The sequence below is a fragment of the Mytilus galloprovincialis genome, chromosome 8 (genome assembly GCF_965363235.1).
Source record: "Mytilus galloprovincialis chromosome 8, xbMytGall1.hap1.1, whole genome shotgun sequence".
In the NCBI taxonomy this organism is placed as follows: Eukaryota; Metazoa; Mollusca; class Bivalvia; order Mytilida; family Mytilidae; genus Mytilus; species Mytilus galloprovincialis.
Window position 1 is genome coordinate 12,837,541 of NC_134845.1, and position 24,232 is coordinate 12,861,772.

At 32.8% G+C, this 24,232-nt stretch overlaps 1 protein-coding gene across 1 annotated transcript; it reads left to right on the forward strand.

Annotated features, from left to right (window-relative positions):
* The first annotated feature begins 520 nt into the window (after positions 1-520).
* On the forward strand, positions 521-23,586 carry LOC143085117 (heat shock 70 kDa protein 12A-like). Its single transcript, XM_076261302.1, has 7 exons — positions 521-1,437; positions 5,217-5,309; positions 5,732-5,878; positions 8,777-9,083; positions 12,382-12,600; positions 16,522-16,669; positions 22,027-23,586. The coding sequence occupies exons 1-7, from the start codon at positions 638-640 to the stop codon at positions 23,082-23,084; spliced, it is 2,772 nt and encodes a 923-aa protein (XP_076117417.1). The 5' UTR covers positions 521-637; the 3' UTR covers positions 23,085-23,586.
* Positions 23,587-24,232: the final 646 nt, after the last annotated feature.

The window sequence follows — 24,232 nt, forward strand, 5'->3', positions numbered from 1 at the left end:
CCACCAGCACCCGTCAGGACCAAATCACCAGCACAGTACGTTCTCTGGCAGGACAACCATACCCACCGTGATGTGTGTAAATGTAAGCTTCTGTTGTCGTCCATGTAATGTTTTCATAATTGTATTGCAGGTACTGTCATGTCTGTAAATAAAGTAGAAACATCTCGCTAAGGGCAATAAATATAATTAAGTTCAGATTTTTGACATAAAAGAAGCAAGTATGTTACATATAATACATAAAATAAACAATAATTCAACATTTTTAAACGAACAATTTATATATCAAAAATGAATTCGAAAGAGATCAAAAACTTGTATCGCCCTTTCCTTTTCTCCATATCGTTTCCCTTTTCTCGATTACTATTTAGCACATAAACAATCACTTGAATAATAAAATCATAAATACTTTAAGATACGTCAACGTATCAGATACGGATATATGATACGTCTTTAAATGTCCCACTTCTATTTATAGTAACTGATAAAACAATATAACTTCCTTGGTAACCGTATTGATGATTTATCATACATGTGATAACCTGTGGTGTCCCAGATAGTGGATGGATCTACTGAAAAGAAAGAAAAAAAAAGAAATGTGACCACTTCAAATGATGAGAAGTGAAGAATATTTGTTGGTATGGCTCAAATTCCATCTAAACGATGTGGTTTTTGCAATGATAACTTATCAGCGTTATATTGCGATGGATGCGAACAGTTTTTATGTCTGATATGTAAAAGGAATATTCATGACAAAGTGCCACGTTTTAAGGATCATAAGGTATTAGATATCAATAAAGTTAGTAACAGTGTTTTTAAACCAAAACCAGTTTGTATATCCCATAAGAAGGAATTCCTTTTATATTGCAGTACATGTGATTGCCTTGCATGCAAGGAATGTATGACAAGTTCTCACAATGGACACACAACTGACTCAATAGAAAATATTGTTGATGTTTACCGTGACGATGCCAAACAAATACAGGAGAAGTTGAAAGCGAAAGTAGAAATTTTACAAAGTACATTGGAAACGATAGAAACAAATCAAACGCTTCAGATTAAATCAGATTTTGACTCTCACGTCCAGAAAGTCGAGGGAACTTCCCGGGAGATGTATGGAATAGTTGATCATATCAAAACAATAAATATGACCGCTGCATCAGACTTCCAAACGATTGAGAAACAAGATTTGGAAAGGAAACGAGTTTTCTTCCAGCGGCATTATGACGATTCATCCAGTACCTTACTTCAGTTTGAGACTCTCATTCAAGAACCATATGCCGTAACATTCTTTACAGAGTGGAAACGTCTAAAAAAAGATGTAAACAATATGTGTGATATCGATCAAAAACTTGAAGATCCAAAACAAATTGAAAGTTTCAACGAAGAATATTTTATGAGAGCAGTTATTGAAGAAATCGATAATAGGCTTACAAAGAGGTGAGTTTTGTCGAGTATTTGTGCCCTTTTTCACATATATATCACTTTATAAATGAGCGTGAAAATATTATCGGATTAGTTCACAATTGATATGCGCGAGGGCAACGCACAAGGATCAATTTTCATGAAAGCTGAAATCTGTCTTCAATGCGTAACAGTGTGACCACTTTTGATGTGATAACGCTGCTGCAGCCAGATTATTCAATAAAAATGCACGTGGATATCAACAAATATTTCCGTACAATGCCAGAAAATGACAAATCGGATGAGTTAAGCCTTTTTCAACTGATTTTTATAGTTCGTTCTTATATTGTACTGTTATACCACTGTCCCAGGTTAGGGGGAGGGTTGGGATCCCGCTAACATGTTTAACCCCGCCACATTATTTAAGTATGTGCCTGTCCCAAGTCCGGAGCCTGTAATTCAGTCGTTGTCGTTTGTTTATGTGTTACATATTTGTTTTTCGTTCATTTTTTTACATAAATAAGGCCGTTAGTTTTCTCGTTTGAATTGTTTTACATTGTCGTATTGGGGCATTTTATTACTGACTATGCGGCATGGGCTTTGCTCATTGTTGAAGGCCGTTCGGTGACCTATAGTTGTTAATGTTTGTGTCATTTTGGTCTTTTGTGGATAGTTGTCTCATTGGCAATCATACCACATCTTCTTTTTTATATATCAAAAAATGTACGTACGAAAAAATCTGATTACTTGGACTAGGAAAATTTGTATTTGTACTTGTTAACATTCATCAAAGTCACATATCATGCCGCCCTAGCTCATGTAGCTATCGGAAATTTAAAAAGCTGTCAACATGGTCAATCCCTTTCACTGCCAAACAAAGATTGTAAACAAACCCATTCAGTGCCAAGGCTTTTTTTGATTGTCTCTACGTTCACGGAATTAACGTCGACGTCATAGTACAGCTTTGATAGCGCAAATAGATTTCAATTGAAAAATGGCGGGATTTCTTAAGATTTTTATATTTCGACAGATTTACATGTACCTACACTGTAGGACATTCTGATCTTGTTATTTTCGCGACGTCAAACGATGACTTATCGGGAAAAGATGCAGTATTGGGCTGATTTTTATCATTCAAACTGATTTAACTGAAAAACGAGTTAACGGACCCCTGTTTTTTGGAATGATATTTGGTTTGATTTCGTAAGAAGGTTATAATATGTACCAATTTTCATAAATACGTAAATAGTGCATTTTTAAAAATTTGATTTATATACAGCAAAAAGTGACGTTTTTTTCCCCTTCATTCATGATCATTTAATTTTGAGTTATTTGTAAAAAAAAAAAAAGGTACAAATTTATACAATATTTATATAACACAGAAATTACAAATGATTTAACAAAAAACAGATCGTGTTTATCTTTTTAAACTAAAAAGTTATGTATTTCTATCGAATTTGTTCTTTTCTTATCTGAAAGCTTATCTCACATTTTATATTTAAAAAAAAAATACGGTGTAGTTTTCTTTTCAGTACACACAATTGGGTTTTCAATGCATAATCTATGCACAATCTGATAATTTTGCAAAACCTGTAGCGTAAATAAAACTTTTTTAAAAATATAAACAGGACCGTAACTAGGGTTCGAATTCAGGGGAGGCAGGGGTTTGGGACCGCCGATTGAGGCCCATAGAGAGCGGGGATTGTGGGGGGGGGGGCGCAGCCCCCCGCCGATTTTTTTTCCTTAGTAAAATGGATAAAAATGACCCGTTTTCATTCGATTTCCTTACTATAAAATTCATCAGTATTGCTTGAACCTTGAAGCAATTTTTATGCAAAAACAAACTGAGATCGCTGTTCGCGGTGAGCCAAGTCTTGAAGGCGTACACGTTGAACTATAATTATTAACATTAAATACATTTTGACCGCCGATTTTTTTCTCTCAATAAAATGCCTAAAAATTACCCGTTTTCCTTCGATTTCCTTACTTTAGGACTCACCAGTAATGCTTGAACCTGGAAGCAATGTTGTTTTGCAAACAATTATTATCTGTATTTAAAGATATTTTTGTTAGAAATCAAACTGGTAAGTTAAAAAAAACCCATCTAAAGCAAAATAATAGAATACAAGATATGTTTTTTTTTTATCGAGGACCTTGAATTTCGATATTGTTGAAAGCTGAACAGACATGTATAGAACTACAACGAATGGGATTATTTAATGACCATAATGTTCTCGTATGATCGGGAGAAGTAGTGTCTGACTAGACACGTTAGAAAAATTACCAACAGCTGATTCAGCTGGTAACGAATTTCCGATATCATAAAAGATTCACAATACAAAGGGAACTTCCTCTGCTTAATGGAACCCCTAAATAAATGTGATTAGTTAAATTTTATCTAAAATTGTTGAAAGCAAAGTTTCATAAGCGTGATAATGCTAAAACTGTGTCTGATGACTTCTTCTAGAAGATATTGTCTTTCAATTCTGAATTTTACAAACTTATTCATTATTGCCTTTTTTACATTTGCCTTAACATTTTTATAATAAAAAGAGAGAACCTTTTTAAAATAGCAAATGACGAAAAAGAAAAGTTAGATACTAATCAGTCAAATAGCCAAAATAGGCAGTCAAGTTATTATTTTTAGCTTTTTTCTAGACGATTTTTATTATTTTATTTTTTTGCCTATTATGTTGAAAACTAAGATTGTAAAAAAAGAATAACAAAAAATTTAAGCACAAACAATTGATCTGCAAGACTAAATCTACAAATAGTCAACATTGCAGAAACTTTCAGTTGAGTTCAAAAATGGAACTTACATGTAGCTTTTTTACCAATTGAATGTGTTAAAGCCTATTTTGTTGAAAAATACATAAGCTGGACATTAGAAACTGCGAATAGATATAGCAAGATGTGGTGTGAGTGCCAATGAGTCAACTCTCCATCCAAATAACAATTTATAAAAGTAAACCATTATAGGTCAATGTACGACCTTCAACACGAAGTCTTGGCTCACACCGAAAAACAAGCTATAAAGGGCCCAAAATTACTAGTGTAAAACCATTCAAACGGGAAACCAACAGTCTAGTCTATATAAAAAACGAGAAACGAGAGACGCGTATAAATTACATAAACAAACAACTACTGTACATCAGAATCCTGATTTAGGACAGGTGCAAAGTCTGATATTACAGTGAATGAAGCTTAAGTTCTCGTGTTATAGTCCCTAGTGTTGACAGTGGGTTACTTGCCATTAATCATTATACCCCTTCCGAATTTATTTCTTGATGTTTAATTCCTCAAATTGCAAGAAGGGGGGGGGGGGGGGTGAAATTACACTGTAAAACATTTGGGTCCCGAATTTTTAAGGAAAGTAGTGATTTGGTTCAGCTGAAAAAGGTTTAAAATTACTGAGCACTTCGGAAGCTGTCAAAAGATTTCAAGACGCCTTAAAAATAAAATTGTCCATATTTTTAGTTAGAGCCGATGAATTTTCTATAATTTTGATATAATTTGCTCCAAAAGTAGTACAACACACTGTAAAAATTTCAATGAGAAAGCGCAGTTTTTCATTTATGTTCTGAAAGAAATGCACTTCGAAATAATTGTGGTCTCGGACCTAAGATTTGAAGTTCATGAAGAAATTCTGCGACATTTCATTTTCTTTCCAGCACCTCAGTGAAGAAATATAAAATGATGTGTTGACCGACATTATATAATATGGCTATTGGCTGGTTTCATACAAAAGTTAACCTTTAGTCTAGACGCATAACATTTCTGTTTCAATTCAAACTATTTTAAGGATTTTTTTTCAGGATGTTAAACGAGAAAAAAAGTAAAATTGACGAACTGCAGATGGAAGTGGACGATTCAAAACGCAAGCAAGCAAAACTTGAAAATCTATCACAGTAAGTTTAGAATTGTTGATGATTTGTATGTTATATCATATTTGGACACATACAACTTAGTAATTTAACTTTAAATAAGAATTTTTAATCGATAACGAAGCAAGGTAATGCTGTATAAATCGTCAATTAAACATTCTTCTTGGCTGCTTCTAAAATATTTAAGGAATGGCTAATAATTTTCTTTCTATTCGATATAGCATACAAAATGTGGTGCACACTGAATAACCTGTGTTTACCAGAAGTTCCTCGTCCGTCTTTGCATTTTTGTTAAAGAGAAATAGTAAATTAAATGTCAAAACAGGTATACTCTTTAATTAGATGGATGTTAATCTTATTTGCAACAATGCTTATCCATTCTGCTGATGTCACAAAATCTCATTTAATCAGAGATTACATTTGCGGTCTGCTTGTGTACGTTTCAGTAAGCAAGAAAATTACATCAAAGAACTTCAACAAAAACTCCGAAATGGAACTTGTGGAGAAGAACAACTCCAATACAAGAATGAAAGACCAATTGTAGCGCTGATTGAGGATAAAGATGCATTAAAACAGAAACAAACACACTTACCGTAAGTGCATTCGACTTTTTTGTCATCGGTGTCAAACATTTGTTTACTTTATGTAGCCATTTTATTTCCCTTGCTTCTGATTAACATGATTAAAAACGTTTTAAAAATCCCTTTTTAGCTCACCTGGCCCGAAGGACCAAGTGAGCTTTTCTCATCACTTTGCGTCCGGCGTCTGCAAGTCGTTTACAAAAAATCTTTTCCTCTGAAACTACTAAATTAATCCAGCTAAATTAATCCAGACTTGACCACAATCATCCAACCAAGATGACCGCCATGGCTAGAAATAGAACATAGGGGGTAAAATGCAGTTTTTGGCTTATAACTTAAAAATCAAAGCATTAAGAACAACTCTGTCATGTATTAAAATTGTTTATCAGGTCAAGATCTACCTGCCCTGAAATTTTCAGATGAATGTTTTTGGTTATAATATTCAAAATTATTATAGATAGAGATAAACTGTTATCAGCAATAATGTTCAGCAAAGTAATATTTACAAATAAGTCAACATGACCGAAATGGTCAGTTGACCCCTTTAGGAGTTCCTGCCCTTTATAGTCAATTTTTAACCATTTCTCGTAAATCTTTATAATCTTTTACAATAATCTTCTCCTCTGAAACTACTGGGCTAAATTAATCCAGACTTGGCCACAATCATCTTTGGGGTATGTAGTTTGAAAGATGTGTCCGGTAACCCGGCCATCGAACCAAGATGGCCGCCATGGCTGAAAATAGAACAAAGGGGTAAAATACAGTTTTTGACTTAAAACATCAAAACCAAAGCATTTAGAGAAAATCTGACATGGGATAAAATTGTTTATCAGGTCAAAATTTATCTGCTCTGAAATTTTCGGATGAATCGGACAACCCGTTGTTGGGTTGCTGCCCCTGAATTGTTAATATTAAGGAAATTTTGCTGTTTTTGGTTATTATCCTGAATATTATTATGAATAGAGATAAACTGTAAACAGCAATGATATTTAGCAAAGTTTACAGATTTACAAATAAGTCAACATGACTGAAATGGTCAATTGACCCCCTAAGGAGTTATTGTTCTTTATAGTCAATTTGCAAAATTTCGTAAAATTTGTAAATTTTTAATAACATTTTCAACTGAAACTACTGGGCCAAGTTCATTATAGATAGAGATAATTTTAAGCAGCAAAAATGTTCAGTACAAACTCATCATCATCACCAAAACACAATTTTGTCATGAATCTATCTGCTTTCTTTGTTTAATATTCACAAAGACCAAGGTGAGCGACACAGGCTCTTCAGAGCCTCTTGTTATAAATACTAATAGCAATAGGACACAAATATTTTATGTATGGATTAATTGTAAGGTGTACATGTCTGTCAATCAGGTATTATATTACCTTGACTTCATATTCATGGTTCATTGGTCAATGTTAAGAATTTGAGTTTTGATCTGGGTTTTAATTTGCATACGCAATAGATGAAGTATACTTGGGGTATGGGGTATACAAAAATTGTAAGGTGTAATTGTTTGTTTTACTCGATTTATATGATCCTGACCTCATTGTCATAGATCTCTATCAATGGTATGTTTCTGTAAATATTTCATTTCATTTCATTCATACAAAAAGGGGACTTTTTAATTATTTTTTTTTATCTTTTTTTAATTTTCCATTTTCCATTTGTTATTTCTGACTTATATATAATAAAGGCAAAACATACTGATATGGTAGGAAATACATACCAATCATGATGTGTAACCTATTAAATGAAGTATCGTGCAATAGCAGGAAATCCTAAATTGCATAGTATTGCGATATAGCACAGTTTTGCACACTAGCAAGAAATCGTCAATTGCGCAGTATTGTGCAATAGTAACAATTCAAATTCCGAAATAGACTTTTGATCAGTATATTCAAATTTGTGTTTTAAGTCCGGTTATTAGGTCCTATTAAGTCTAAGGTTAAATCTTTAACTTCAGTATGGCTGATACAACTGTAAAATGTAGGTATTTCAAAAATACATTATTGTAATTCCATGCAAACGGCTTGAGTAAAAAAGCATTGAAAAAACAACAATTTTGTTTTCTATATAATGACAAATAAAATATTAACAGTCTGTCTTAATGTGTGATCTTTGCATAGCTTACATGTATGTGATACATTGCCAGAAGGAGACTATAACGCCATCAGGAGTGTTGGTTGAACGTTATAAGGAATGTCCGTTTCACAGATGATAGCGGATATGTTCATAATGTGTTAACTATAATCCCGCCCCTTTCCACAAATTGGAACTAATGAGTTAGACTGTTTCCCGTGTTTGTACTAATATGAGCAATACGATGGGTGTCACGTGTGGAGCAGGATCTGCTCACACTTTCGAGTCACCTTAGATCACCTTTTGGTGGGAATTGTGTTGATTAGTTTTCTGTGTTGTGTTTTGTGTATTATTATTTGTTTTTCTTTCTTTTTTAGCGATGACGTTGTCAGTTTATTAGTCAACTGGTCTATACCCCTTATATGCTGACAATACTTTCTAAATAAGTAAACTCCTCTTGTTGTTCTAAGCTGGTGTTGTTCATTTTTATACTTTGTCTTTTGGTATTGATCTTCATTACTTTTGTCTTTTCTTCGTTCGGTTTGAGTCCAAGTTTTATAGATGTTGAAAAGAGACGGGATGTTTTTTCTTGCATTTGATGTTTAAAAGTACTGGATATAAGGGTTATATCATCGTCCATTGTATTCCATTTCTGTTCCCTTCAATTGCCTATTTCATGATGTAGCCTGCATATAACGCTGTCTGTTCTTAAAAGTGACTTCGTGCAATTGAAGATAACGTTCGCATTTTATTTCAAATTGTATAAATTTGCTTAACGCATGTTTTGTATTTCCACAACCTAATCAGATTTTTATTTTATTTTGATAGACCGATCAGGATACCGTCTATGCGAAATGCTCTGGTCTGTGCAGCTTTAGATATAGGTACTACACATTCAGGCTATGCCTATAGTACAAGGAATGAATATGAAAAGGAACAAACAAATATCCATACAAATATCTGGAAAGGATCCTCATTATGTTCATTTAAAGCACCTACAGCCGTTTTACTAGATTCAGGTCAGAAGCTTGTAGCGTTTGGATATGAGGCTGAAAACATGTACTCTGAATTAGTTGCTGATGAAGAACATGAAGATTATTATTATTTTCGAAAACTTATGATGCTTCCTGAGAAGGTTTGTATAATTTCAAAGACGAACGGTTATATTGTATCAATATTACCGTACACAATGGCTTTAAAGTATTCTTGTTAGAAAAATAAAGTTGCATTTCCAGTTTTCTTTTGATAGCCCTTATACAGAAAACATGTTTTATTATGAAACATAAATACTAAATATTGTCGTCTAACGAACAAAAACCGTCTTAATAGAAATCAAAATTAATATTTCTTTAGACATAATAAGTTGTCCACGGACTCATTCTCTCTTATTTTAGAGTTCATGGAAGGCCCCCTACCATGTTGTTACCTAAAATTTAGCTTTTTGTTTTGGCACTTTATGAGAGATTCTAATATGACGTGCTTCTTTCGCTTTGTAAACAACACCGTGATAAAATTCTCTATATATCTATACTTAGCGCAGACTCCAAGATGTACACAAATGGCTGTTTAAATATGCCTCCCACGTAAATCCACATGTATCGTAACCTATGTGTAAACGGTTGTGGATTTCGCTGTGTTAACAATTACAATTGAATAAAACCCTACAGAACATTTATTCTGATTCTGATGCATAACAAAAAGAATTTACACATTAGAGAACGGAAAAATGGACAAAAACAAAACAAATCAAAATTCCGCGAAATTCCAGTAATGATTTTTGCGCATTAACGTCATTTCAAAACATGACGTCATACGAATGAAAACGTCAAAGCTGAAGGTTTTTCTATAGCGTTTACCTTCTAAACCCGCATACAATTGCATTAAAATAAAGTATTGAGGTAGGTGTTGCTTGTTATCTGTTCTATTGCATTATTCGCACATTAACTGATTTCAGCCAATCAACATGGCGGCTCCTTGGTTACAACATGTCAACAGTGAATTTGACGGTAGCTTACGATAAAAAATGTAAATTTAAAATTGCAAATGTTGGGTTTACTGAGAAGTAAAAAAAGTAACCACATTTTTTTCTAGCGGTTAGTTAAGAAATCATTAATGGTTTATTAGATTTGTTTTACATTTATCGAACAGTGGGTAAAATAGAACAGCCACACATACGGTATACCCATCATCGCTTCATTTTTTTAATGATCGTATTTGTCCTATTAGAATCGAAATAATTCATGGAAGCCATAGATTTGTTGTAAATTTACACATGGCCTGGGCCGTGATATTCGTTAATTTTATCCCTCGCTAACGCTCAGGATAAAATTCGAATATCACGGCCCAGGCCATGTGTAAATTTCCAACAAATCTATGGCTTCCATGAATTATTTCTTAATTTGAACATCGGTAAGCTACTGCCATCTTAAGTAGGATTAAATCAAATAAACAAACGACTAACGCGAAAACAATACTTTAGATTGAAAAAAATAAGAAGAATAATAAAAATACCGAACTCCGAGGAAAATTAAAACGGAATCAAATGACAAAATCAAAAGCTCAAATATATCAAATGAGAGGATAAAAACTACTTTGAAATCTTTAATATTCGTTAAATACCAACTTTCTTGGATTTCGTTGTGACAAGGGAACCGCGAATTTAAATGTTTAATAATTACAAACGTTCCAAAAGAACGTTTTTAGCAGAAACAGCTAAAGTAGATATCCACAAAAAAGGACTTTTCCTCAATCCACGAAAAAAGTTATCCAAGAAAATAAATGAATCAAAAGTATCATGTTTCTGACGTGGCATATGGATTTTCCTATGTAGAACATGAGGGATTAAACCTTGATTTAAAGCTCCCGTAACCTCTCACCTGTATGGTAATGTGTGAACAAAACAAATAACCATACTCGGTAAAAATGTGAAAACAGGGTACTTTATATGTGATTAGTATTGTTGTTTATTTATTGACACTCTGGTACCAATACATAAATTAAACTTCTCTAAGCGAACGAAGAATGAAGTTAAGGGATTGAAGAAAAAAATATGATGGCGATCCGATGGATACATCTGTTGTAGGGTTGTCACTGACTCAGACGTACTTATGATTATAATTATTTTCTGTAACTGTATCTTACATTAATTTGTAGGATCCTTTACTATAGATAATTAAGCTGATCTGTAACAATAACATCTTCATGCCTTATATATCATGTACTGTAGTACGCCACTAGATTAAAACTGACGTGGAAAGGTAACACATGCCCACCGAAAGCTCTTTTTAAAGCCCAGGTGGTCGTGTGGTCTAGCGGGACGGCTGCAGTGAAGGCAATTTGGTGTCACGATATCAAAGTAGCATGGGTTCGAATCCCGGCGAGAGAAGAACCAAAAATTTGCGAAAGCAAATTTACAGATCTAATATTGTTGGGTTGATGTTTAGACGAGTTGTATATATATATGATAGAAGTATAAGATATTAATGCAAGAAATATGATTTAGTATCTGTGCGTTTGGTGTTTTGGACCCATTGAAATAAGTTTTAGTGTTACCGGTGGCCATACAATTTACATAAATAATGGTTTACTTTTTAAATTGTTATTTGGATGGAGAGTTGTCTCATTGGCACTCACACCACATCTTCCTATATTAATTAAGCTACTAAGGTCCATATGTTGCACAATATATAAGTAAAAAAGGAACAAGACAAATTGCCCAAAACATAAGTAAGGTTAAAGCAAATCGTAAAAATAAAAACAGTGTTTGGACGGGTATCTTTAACATAATTCCTAAACGTAGGGAACGTGCACAAGACACTGTGTTTGAAGTTGTATTTTCAATTGCATTCTTTGAAATGTTATCTTTGAAAGGAATGTCATCATAACCAAGTTGTAACCCAGTAGTATAACCTAATGTATATGTGCAACAAACTTCGTTCTTCTTTAAACAATGTTTGAAAAACTAACAATAGGGGTAAAACGGTTATTCCATGTCTAACCGTTTAAACAGTTTTTCAACTTAGTTTACTCTATTGTCTACAATATGGGGAAAAAAAGTAAAGTAACAAAAATACCGAATAAACAAATGGAAAACAACTGTCATATCATGTACTTCGTACAGATGTTTCCTTGTGTAGAAAATGGTCGATTAAAGCTGGTTTTATAGCTAGCTAAAACCTTTAAAATGTATAAAAGAGGGACGAAAGATACCAAAGGGACAATAAACTGACAACTCTATGGCTAAAAATGAAAAAGACAAACAAACAATAGTACACATGACACAACATAGAAAACTAAAGAATAAATAACAGTCGCATACAGTTTCATTATACAGACCAAACCTACATAATACGTAAAAATGTGGAAAAAACCCAGTGATATAGCAGTCAACATTATGTTATAATCTTACTCACTATAAATGTTTTGTTTGCCAGGGGATAAATAGAAATACAGAGATAATGGATGAATTGAATAAACCAATGGCCGCCTTGGATGTGCTTCATCTTACTATCAGATTTCTTAAAGATCATATCCTCAAAGCAATAAGGATTAACTATAGATGTATAGAAGACAGAGATATACATTACGCGTTTACAGTACCAGCTATTTGGGATGATTCGGCTTATGCATTTATGAAAGAAGCTGCGTATATGGTTTGTCATTTTTATAAAGTGTAAGCTTGAAAGCATATTGCAATACTGCACACGTTATGTTGATTAAAGACAGTTATGTGTGTAGGTTCGCATTTCGGATTAAAAAAAAATGTCAGTCTGTTTTCATACAGAAATCTGTATGTCCTTATTTTCATATCCACAGCATTGGTCCGGCAATTATTGTCATGATTTTTTTCAACTTTTATTCGCTCGAACTTTTAATTAGATTTTACGAAAAATGTGGTTGAACATCATTTGTTTTAATTTTTTTTATCATTTTGTATATTTAACAGTTCAGAAAAGGTAACACTGAAATGCATTGCAATTATAGTATGAACTAAATTTTAGAGGGAACATGTGACATGCTCTGCCCCTTTTTTAAATGGTAAATAAATACAGAATTTTGCCATAGATACACAATAAAGGAATTATACTTCACCATTTCAACTCTTGAAATTTACATCTACGGAGTATTCTGATAACATACATGTGTAAATGATTGACATTGGTGATTCGGAATATAACAACTTTTAATACGTAGGGTTAGTTGTATTAATTCATTCTCATGTATAACCATCATATATAGCTAAAAATCAATTCTATGCCTAACGACTCTTTGCCAAGTTAGGTCTATCAAATTGGACTTAAGGTGGTATGGGAGTCTAAAATAAAAATGATAGAATTTGTTCATACTTTGTCAAAATGTAGTATATATTGATACATGTACAAAAATATTATAAAAATGATAGGTCACCGTGCATTTTCTCAAGCTACAGGTTGTGACAAAATGACAAATTTTGTTTGGATTATACAGGAAAAAACAACATTTTGTGAATAGAAACTAAACAAAATGATAGAATTGTAAAATAAATTAGGAAAAGATTGCTTTCATACAATGCTTTGAGAATATCAAAAGAAAAGATAGGGTCACCGTACGTTTTTTCTGGCTAAAAGACAAAATAGGAAAATTTCATGAAGAGTCCTTCAGAAAATGCACTGTTTTAGAGTTACCTCCCCTTAAATTGCAAATTTTAAAATATTCATAAAACAACCAAAAATGATCTACACTAGTAAAAATATTAATATTTATAAGTTATATTCTTATAAATTGGTTCTTTTCAATGAAAATTCACATTAAAAATCTGCATTTCTGCATCAAATTTTGCTAACTTGATAGAAAATATGGACCTAAGATTCTCTGTTTTTTACAATCCAAGATGGCGAAAGACACCCATACCACCTTAAATGTATACATAGAGTCTACAATAAACATTTGAAAGCATGTAAAATTGTATGCGTCGGATTATTCTGTTTCTTTACCAAATTATTTATGAACCAGTGCATATTGTATATCTGAAATTTGACGGCATATACAGTTCGCATAAGTACAGGAGTCGAAAAAAAATACGACTATGAAACGTTATTAAGTACGAGATTACAACTGTGGTTTGGTTTTCAAAACGGTGGAGCTTCTTGACACTCCGTGAAACCTGGATTGACTCCTAAACATGATTAACAGAACTTTCGCATTGAAACGTCATCAGTAGTTCGTTCCATGAGAAACTGAATTGATTCTTTCAGAGTTGGACCACAAATCTTTCTTTTTCGCGTCTGGCGTAAATACAAAATGTAATCCTGTTATCTCTTATGAGTTTATTGCCATCCGAAAAGTCGAGTACTGAAGGATTCGTGACATTTTCCTAGAGTTTATTGATGTGTAATCTTGAGCAATTTACTCACAAATTGAATAAAAACTTGTGATAAACAACGCATTTGACACATCAGTTACCTCTAGAAAATGTGTTTTTGTCAAGACTGCGACTTTGTCACAGAAAGCTCGACATAGGGATAGTGATCAGGCGGCGGCGTTAGCTAACTTCTTAAAAGCTTTATGTATTATAAGGGGGAAGAACTGGATGCTTCATACAGTGAATATAGATGCCTTATGTTACGAAGTTCCTATCTGTCATTTGTCCATTGTCCTTGACCTCATTTTCATTGTTTAGTGACTACTTGAATAAAAGTTAAGATTGATTGTACTATTAATTTCTTTCTTAATATGAGTAATAGGATAACTATGTTTAGTGTGTGCGTACCTTGCTAGGTTTTCATGCCCGACAGACAGTTTTCATTTGACCTCGGCCTCATTTCATAGATCAGTAAACAAGGTTGAGTTTTGGTGGTCAAGTCCATATACCAGATACTATAAGCATTAGGTCTACCATATTTGATGTATGGCATGATTGTAAAGTTAATATGTGCATGTGTCAGTCTGGCATGTTTTGTTTTAAATGTTAAGTTTTTGTTGTTTTGGTCTTTATTTGTAAAAATATAAGCGAAAGGTCAATATGTAGTTTTGAAGGATTGCAAGATGTGTTTGTCTGTCTGTCAAATATATTCATCCGACCTTGGACTGGGGAATCACTAAAGAATGAAAGTTTTATTTGAATAACAAACAAGTATATGGAATTTTAATTCGAGGGTTCATTTGGCCTTTTGTTCAGATTATAAGTTCTTGTTTTTGTACTATCATACGTCCGAGAACCATTACGCTTTAATATGCAATTAAGGGTTGTGGTGATGTTTTCAGCATAAGTCAGGATAAGGTATAGTTTTGACATGAAATAACTGCCACTTTATATGAACTTGAGACAAAGAAGCCATAAATGCTTCATGTTAAAGTTTTTGGTCAAGGTAGTTTTTGATGAAGTTGAAGTCCAATTTACTTGAACATTAGTACACATGTTCCCTTAACATAGAAAAGGATAGTGGGAGTAGGGCACCCGTGTACTGGGGACACATTCCTGTTTACACCAAAGACGCAATTTATATGTTGTAAACACAACACACAATTAACATGTCTCAAAAAAACCACACAATTAACATGTCTCAAACAAACTACACAATTAACTTGTCGTAACGAAAGAGTTAGACTAATAGTAATCATATTTACTTAATGAAATCCATAAATATTCGATTAAGACAAAAAAAAAAAAATGAAATAACACCTTCCTCAAACATCATTTAGATAAAAAATATCCGAGTTTGAAGCGTCAAAATAACGAATTAATTTTCAGCTTTAGAGGTTTCATTCGTATGTCGCCATGTTGTGCCATGACGTTAACGGGCCAAAATTGATCAAGAGATTTTGCATAATTTTTATTTGAATTTAATTTTAGTGCAAACCAAGAGAAAACAGGATATGTTTTCCCTTACAGATCACATGGGATCACCCCTGGTGTTTGTTGGGGTCCGTGTTGCTCAGTCTTAAGTTGTTAATGTTGAGTTGTGTGTAAAATTGTTTATCTGCTGGTCTTTTCATTTTACTACATGGTTTTTGTCGGTTTATTTTAGACTTATGAGTTTGAATGTCCCTTTTTTTTTTTTTATCTTTCGCCTCTTTTTAACAGACCAATCTGCTTAAAACATGTGTAGATATGCAAATCACATGTAAAGTGTTCTTTTATAAACGATCGTGCATCAACATCAATTGTTAGAGTTTAAATTAATAGCTTCATGAGAAATTAGATCGACGTGTTGGTTATCGACTGATACAATTATGATTCTGTAGTGGATAGTGTCAAACTAGAGAGACGAAAGATACCAGAGAGAGAGTCAAACTCATAATAGAAGATAAACTGACAACGACATGGCTAAAAATAAAAAAATAAACAGACAAATAATAGTACAGAAGACACAACATAGAAAACTAAAGACTTATAAGCAACACGAACCCTAAAAAAAAAAACTAGAGGTTAGTTAGAATCGTAAAAATGGCAGTGAGACTAAATACTGTACAATTAACTGAACTTAATAAAAATGATAGTTTAAGTTTGGTCTCTTGAGCACCTGGCAATGGCAATATTTGAATAGGTAAACAAGGCCTTGCAGGGGAGATATGTATTAGATCTATATTTACAGGCTGGTATAAGAAGAGAACAGTTGAGTCTTATTCCAGATCCTGAAGCAGTTTTTATCTACTGTCAGCATCTAAAGTATAAAAACGACCAATTCGCAATTCCACAAACAATTAGACCGGGAATGCAGTATATGGTTGTCGACTTAGGAGGTAAATCAGTTAAAAATATGTATAAGTATCTTAAAAAATAAATTAAAAAGCTACTTATTAAAAAGTTACTTAAAGTATGAAAATATTTGGATGTATGATACTGATTACAACAGGCCTAGGAAGGATACGTTTCTGAACTAGCTAGGAATGATTAATAACAAACATCGGGGCTAACATTAATGTGCATCTTGCTTTTAATAGTGAACAACCCTTTAGATATATATAGTCTTTTCAAACAGCATACTCACAAATAACGTGTAGATATGTAAACAACTGTTTTAAATTTGGTATTTAGCTAGTATTTCCTTCAGCATACTTACGTATATGAGATATGCAATTGGCATAATGTTCGTTGACAACTCTGCACAAGAGACTAAATGACACAGAAATTAGTATATATAGTTCACCGAACGGCCTTCATCAATGAGCAAAGCCCATACCGCATATCAGATATTCTAAAAGGTCCCGAATTGACAGATGTAAAACAATTCAAACGAGAAAACTAAGGCCTAATTTATGTACAAAAAATTATAAAAAAACAAATATGTAACACATTAACAAACTACAAGCACTGAATTACAGGTTCCTGGCGTGAGACAGGCACATACATACAGAATATGGCGGGGTTGAACGTGTAAGCGGGATTCAAAACCCTCCCTTAACCTGAGAAAGTGGTGTAAGTTGACAGTGCAACATAAGAACGAACTATAAAAATCAGTTGAAAAAAGCTTAACTCATCAGATGTATACAAATAGAAAAACTACACAGGGTGGGCGTTAACATTTTGAATGTAACTTGTATTACTGTACACAAACGAACTGTAAGAAAGACAGAAGTTGTTACCGATGTGAATATCTGAAGTCAAATCTAGATAATGAAAAACCTGAGTGAACCGAAAGAACGCCATAAGGAGCGAGGCCGGATCCGTATACAGGGTAAAGTATAAGCGTCTAATGTTATGCATGCATCAATGGGAATGGCGATTTATGACGAGAAAAACCTCTCAATATGACATCGGGGATTAAACCTTAAACAGAACATGTAATTATTGTCATTTGGATCGATATGCGCAATTTGTTAAATATTGATAATAGTAGCATGTTCTTTAATTCCAATTTACATATAATTGTTAATTTTGAATTCACGAAAATGGTTCAAATTTTCACATACCATATTATTTTAGGAAATTTTTTACGTGTTTATAATTTGATTATTTTTGCAACTTTACGTCTGTATAAGTTTGGTTAGATTTGCAACTGAACTTTAACTACGAAATTTTACTTACTCGAAACATTGTGACTGTATTTAAAGGATTCACAATTTTCAACAAAATCGATGAAATGTAAGGTGAATAAGATTAATAAAATAGATCTCTAGGATATGAAATATGACAATTTATTTATTTAGTTCTTCATGAACCATGTTAACAGTCCAAGCCGGAAGTATTGTCTATGTCTTAAAGTCCGTCCAATGACGAAAACAATCTCCGGGCGTTTATTTTCGTTTTCCTCCGAAAATAACCCGAACGGAATAATCCTAATTAGGGGATAACAAATGCGACTATGAATGGTACCTAAAGGACACAGAGGCATGATGATTAATTTATTATGGAAAGAAGAGAAGCAACATACAAAATGAGGTCTTCTAACTTTAATCAATAGATTAATACTAAAGATTTTCATTTAATAGTATAGATGTATATCACAATAAAAATAAAATGAAGAACGAAGCTTTTATTATCCACTTCAAGGCCCTATACAAAACAGAGAAGAAAATTGTTCGATTAACTGTAAATTGTCCAGGTAAAAAGAGTGATGATTTCCCTAAATGTCCCATCTGATCTATCTTTAGTGTCCACACTTTTCCGTTGAAATACTTTTTTCTTTAAAACAAAATTGTTCTAGTTACTTTTAACTCAACGGGGCCCAATGGGCCAAATGTGAGCTTATACCATCACTTAGCGGCCGTCGTCGTCTGTCGTCGTCTGTCGTCGTTTACTATTTCTAAAATCGTCTAGTCTGTAATTTCATGGTCAAACTTTAATTAAATGTTTCTTTTGGTATCTAGTTTATGAATTGTATCCGAAGTTTTGATCAATCGACAAACATTGCTGCCATGGCTAAAAAAAGAACGTAAGGGTCAAATGCAGTTTTTGGCTAATATCTCATAAAATATAGCTTTTGGAGCAAATCTGACATGGGGGTAACATTGTTCAATTGGTCAAGATCTATCAGCTCTAAAATTTTCAGACGAATCGAACAACCTATTGTTGGGTTGCTGCCACTAAATTGGTAGTTTTCAAGAAATTTTGCAGTTTTTAGTTCTTACCTTGAAAATTATTATAGATAGATATAAAATGTAAGCAGCAATAATGTTCTGGAAAGTAAGATCTACAAATAAGTTAAATGACAAAAATTTTCAATTGACCCCTTAAGGAGTTACTTTCCTACAAAGACAATTTTACAGAATTTGTTCAACAAATTTGCTAATATTTTAAAATGTCCTCCTCTGAAACTATTGTGCTTAATACTTCTTAACTTTGAAAGAATGTTCCTTTAGGAATTTAGTTGATGTATAGTATTCGAATTTTTGATCCATCAACACACATGGCCACCATGGCTCAAAATAGAATATAGGGGTCAAATGCAGTTTTTGGCTTATATCTCAGAAACTAAAGCATTTAGAGCAAATCTGACACCGGGTAAAATGTTCAAAAGGCCCAGATCTATCAGCCCTGAACTTTTTCAGTCAAACTGAAGAACCCATTTTTGGGTTGTTGCCACTGAATTGATTATTTTAAAGAAATTTCGCAGTTTTTGGTTATTATCTTGAATGTTATTTATGATAAAGATAAACTGTTAAACAGCAAAAATGTACAGCAAAGTAAGAGCTACAAAAAAGTATTTACCAAATTGTCAATTGACCACTTAAGGAGATATTGCCCTTTAAGGACATTTTTTACACAAGTTCTTTTGTTTTTTAACTTACAAAATCTTCTCAAATGAATCTAGTATAAATTTTGTATTTTATGTCCTTGTACGTCAAGAAACATCGACACTATGGGTACAATGAAACATATGGGTAAAATGCATTTATTTACGTTTGAAGAAGATATGACAGATACAATGAACATTTAAATGGCATTTTTTAGCCACTCATTAATATATTGAAAAGCAAATAAATCATTGATTAAATATTTAAGCAAACAAAATAACAGGTGAGCGATTCAGGCTCTTGATAGCCTCTTGTTTTTCTTCCTCCTATTTTTGTTTTCTTGTGCATTATTATTGTTTGATATTTGGTACTAGTAAATCGTATCAAACAGTTTATACGCAATTGAAACTGACCCTATTTAACCGAAGTTCTTTTTCTTGTAATAGTTATCTTCCCAAATACTGTTTTTCTTCTGGCAACAATTCCTTCGCAAACGAAAAAGAAACCGGCAAATGTGTTTTACCAAATAGTTCGATATATGTTGATGACTTAGATGATCATTTAGACCGAAGCTATCCCTCGACTTAATATGAGAGATATTTCCCCTTGAGAATTAAATAAAAGTGATAAGCATTTGTTACTTATAAACCATAAGTGATATAAACCTAGGGTCTTTTGATTCGAGGTTCTTTGTCCAAAAAAACAAAACAAGAAAATTAGATTAAGGTCAAAGGTCAACATGGTCAAGGAGATGTTCTTAATTTATGATTTTGGCTGATTATCACTTTTTTTTAAAAATCCGTATAAGTTAACAACAGCACATTTTCGCTTAAAAGTCCGATACATTTTGGTTGAAAGGGTTCGTTGACCTTAAATAGGAATTTTCTTCGATCTTATATTTAAAATTACTCATATGGTGATATTACTCATTACCCATACATGTATCTGAGGTCTTTTGATTTTTAGGTCCTTGTTTGCTGTCTTTGAAATCCAATAGAGGTCATAGGTAAAATTTGACGATCTATATTTTGACCTTTGCTTTAAATTCATATGTATACATGAGTAATGGGACATTTTGCCTTTCACGTAAGCCATATGTCCTTGGAAAAACATGAAATGACCGTGTGTAACCCGGAAGTAGTTATTTATTTTTCTTGTATGATGTAAGTATATAGAACCAAATACACTGGGAAACACTGTCAAATTGACTATTGAATAATACCTGAAACGACATGAATAAAACCAGTCAAAACCTTGTGTTAAAACAAAAGTGTATAAAAACATTTATTTTTGGAATCAGCATAATGTACGCTATCATTTGGCACTTTGAATAACATTTTAAACCGGATTTTTATGTTTTATTATCCAAATATATTGTAGCTGATGGAAAGACCTTCACTTGTTCTCTGAACAATGTGTTTTGAATTATATTTATTTTGTAACCATTGACGGACAAATTCCTGATTTTATACTGTCTTTGAACAAATTGTTTACCAAGTCATTGAGTACGGGCATTCAGATGCGACTACATTTAATTATAAAATAAACACAGTATTAAAAGTAATGTTTAAAATTTCTGATTGACCTTTATAAATGAAAACAGGAAACAAAAATAACAACAAGAAAAAAAACCCTATCAAACAAGTAGTATCTTATAATCTACTTTATCAGTTGTGACAGTAGTTTCCAGTTTTCATTTAATAAACAACAAAGTTTAAATAACAAAGTTCTTGTGCATGTTTGAATAAGTGATAACAATTTAGACATATTAGACCAAGAACAATAATATTTAGGCAAAAATTTAAGACGCAAATGTTTATGGCTTTAGAAATCATTAAAAATGATATTCATTAGGTCTTTCCACCTTTCCTTGTGGAAAGACCTATTGAATTTGTTCTGATTATTTTAATTTTTTTTCTTCCACCTAATTTTTTTCTTGCGGTGTAAAAATGTTCTAAAAGATATCGCTTAGTTTTTTTTTATATGATATCATACAGTCTATATGCTTTTGAAACTGACCTTGTTTAGCCGAACACTTTTCTTTGTAAGAGTTATTTCCCTAAACACTGTTTTTGTTGTTATCAGATCTCCTCCACAACCGTAAAAGAAAGCGACAAATTTATTTTTCCAAATTGCTCGTTATATCCTCAGGATGTTAGTTTTTATTTTGACCGAAGCTTTACGAAGACTCCATATGAGAGTTATTTCACCTTTTATATTGAAATAAATGAAATAAATTTGTAACTGGAAAATCATAAGTGATAGAGGCCTAGGGTCTTTTGATTTGAGGTCCTTGGTCCAAAAAAATGAAAATGAGGTCAAGGTCAAAGGTCAATGTCATGTTTAAATTTTTGATTTGAAAAAAAGTAATCCATTTCCTTCGAGTTATAATATCCTAAAGATCATATTATATTTTTATTCAGGAAGCACCGCCAATATTACAGTCCATCAAAGATATGGAGATGGTTCACTTAAGGAAGTTGTTCCTGCCAGTGGTGGTCCCTGGAGTGGTAAATCTTTAGATGAAGCTTTCCTTAGATTTCTTAAAAGAATTTGTGGACCCAAAGTTATGAAAGAATTAAGAAAAACTGAACTTGAGGACTTTATTGACTTAGTCAGAGAATTTGAAAGCAAAAAGAGGTCAATACGTGTAGATCAAACTAGTAGAGTAGTCGTTACATTGCCTGTTTCTTTAATTGATTTAATGAAAAGGCATAAAAAAATAACGAAAATAGGTCTAGATCAATCACCGTATGGTCAGGCAGTTTCTTACAGCAATCAAAAGTTACACATTTCCCCAGATACATTTAGAGATTTATTCCAATCTACAACTGAAGCCTTAATAAACCATCTAGAAAGAATGTTTCGTGATGACAAGTTATCTGATTTAGACAATCTTATCATGGTAGGGGGATTTTCTGAATGTGAGCTAATACAGCATAGAATGAAAGAAAAATTTGGAAAACATAAAAAGATAATTATTCCTGAAGAAGCAGGTCTTGCTGTCCTTAAAGGAGCAGTTTTATTCGGACATCAACCAATTGCGATTACCAGAGTTCTTCGTCGTACATATGGTATCAGGAGCTGGCCAGAATGGGATCTTCAAATGCACTCAGAATCAAAGAGAGTTCATCTAGATGGTGTTAATCGATGTAAAGATATTTTTTTCAAATATTTTCAAGTCGGTGAGATGGTCCAGTGTAGTCAACAGGAGTCTCAGGTATTCCAAGCAGTAAGACCATTTGAAACAACTCTAGAATGTGCAATCTACGTATCATCTGACCCTAATCCACTATACGTTACAGATCCAAGCTGTCAGCGATTAGGCAACTTAATTGTTGATTTGCCACGAATGAAAAATACAGATGCTTCAAAGATTTTGGTAGAAATAACAATGGTAATCGGTGATACTGAACTTTTAGTTAGAGCAAAAAACTTTGTCACTGGAAGAGTTTTTGAGACTCAACTTGATATGTGTTAGATTATCATTGAATTTGTGATTTTCTGTCATTGGTTTTATGCTTATGTTAAATTTTATTTATGCATGTTTTAAGAAACATTTTACCTGCGCCGTTAGTGGCGAAAGCAGTTTTAGTAACTTCTTTACCAAGTCAGTCAAAACAAAACCTTGGGTAGAACACTTTCAAGCTGTCTTTGATTAAACAAAAAAAAAGACAGTTTTTTTGTTCAGCTATGCAAGCACTTTTGCGTCTGCCTTGCAGTCACTTTTGTTTGTTGATGGTTTGCAATTTTACAACAATCATTGTATAAGAATAATTTTCATCAGGTTTGTCTTGTCTTTTTGGCTTCTATGTAGTCAATGATTTTATATTTGTTCTAGGGCTTGATAATAATGAATTAAAGTGAGTTTTGATCATCAGTGCAACAACTTCCTGTTTGCCAATAGTTTACAATTTTACAACCATCATTGTACATCTGTATCAGGATTTTTTTTTATTAAACTTTGTTTGGTTTCTATGAAAGAGTATGCTCAGTTATGCTTACGTCTAAATGCTTTTTCCGGTATTGGTCTTGTTTAACATATTTTTTTTTCTGGACACCAATTCTTTTATCAGAAGTTATTTCATGCTATACACATGTAACAATATTTTTTCAGAGACAGGCCTCTACAATAACCTTTTTCCCAACTTGTCCAGTAGGACAAGTACATACCAAAACTTTCTTGTCCGAATGAAATTGTTACTTGTCCAATTTTTTTTAATTAAAAATAACCTTTTTACATCTTTAGTTGATTAAAGGAACAAAACGAATTAAAACAAAGGAACAGAATTTGATTTATTTCTTTTGAAATACTTTTCAAAAATATGAGTCAAGTACAACTGAATGTAGTCATGTCACAGGACTAACTAGGTTCTAGTTCTCATCAATGCCAGTCTCATCAGACTCTAAACATGAAGAACCATCTGATAGGCCTGTACACTCATTGGATTTATATCCTGTTTTTTTTTTAAGTTGTAAAAAGTTTATTCAAATGCAATCCATCAAAAGAAGAAGATAAGGTCTGATAGCCAATGAGACAACTCTCTGCAAGAGAACAAAATGACACAGAAATTAACAACTATAGGTTTCATATTGCAAGTATTGTTTTTTTTCTACTTATGATCAAAT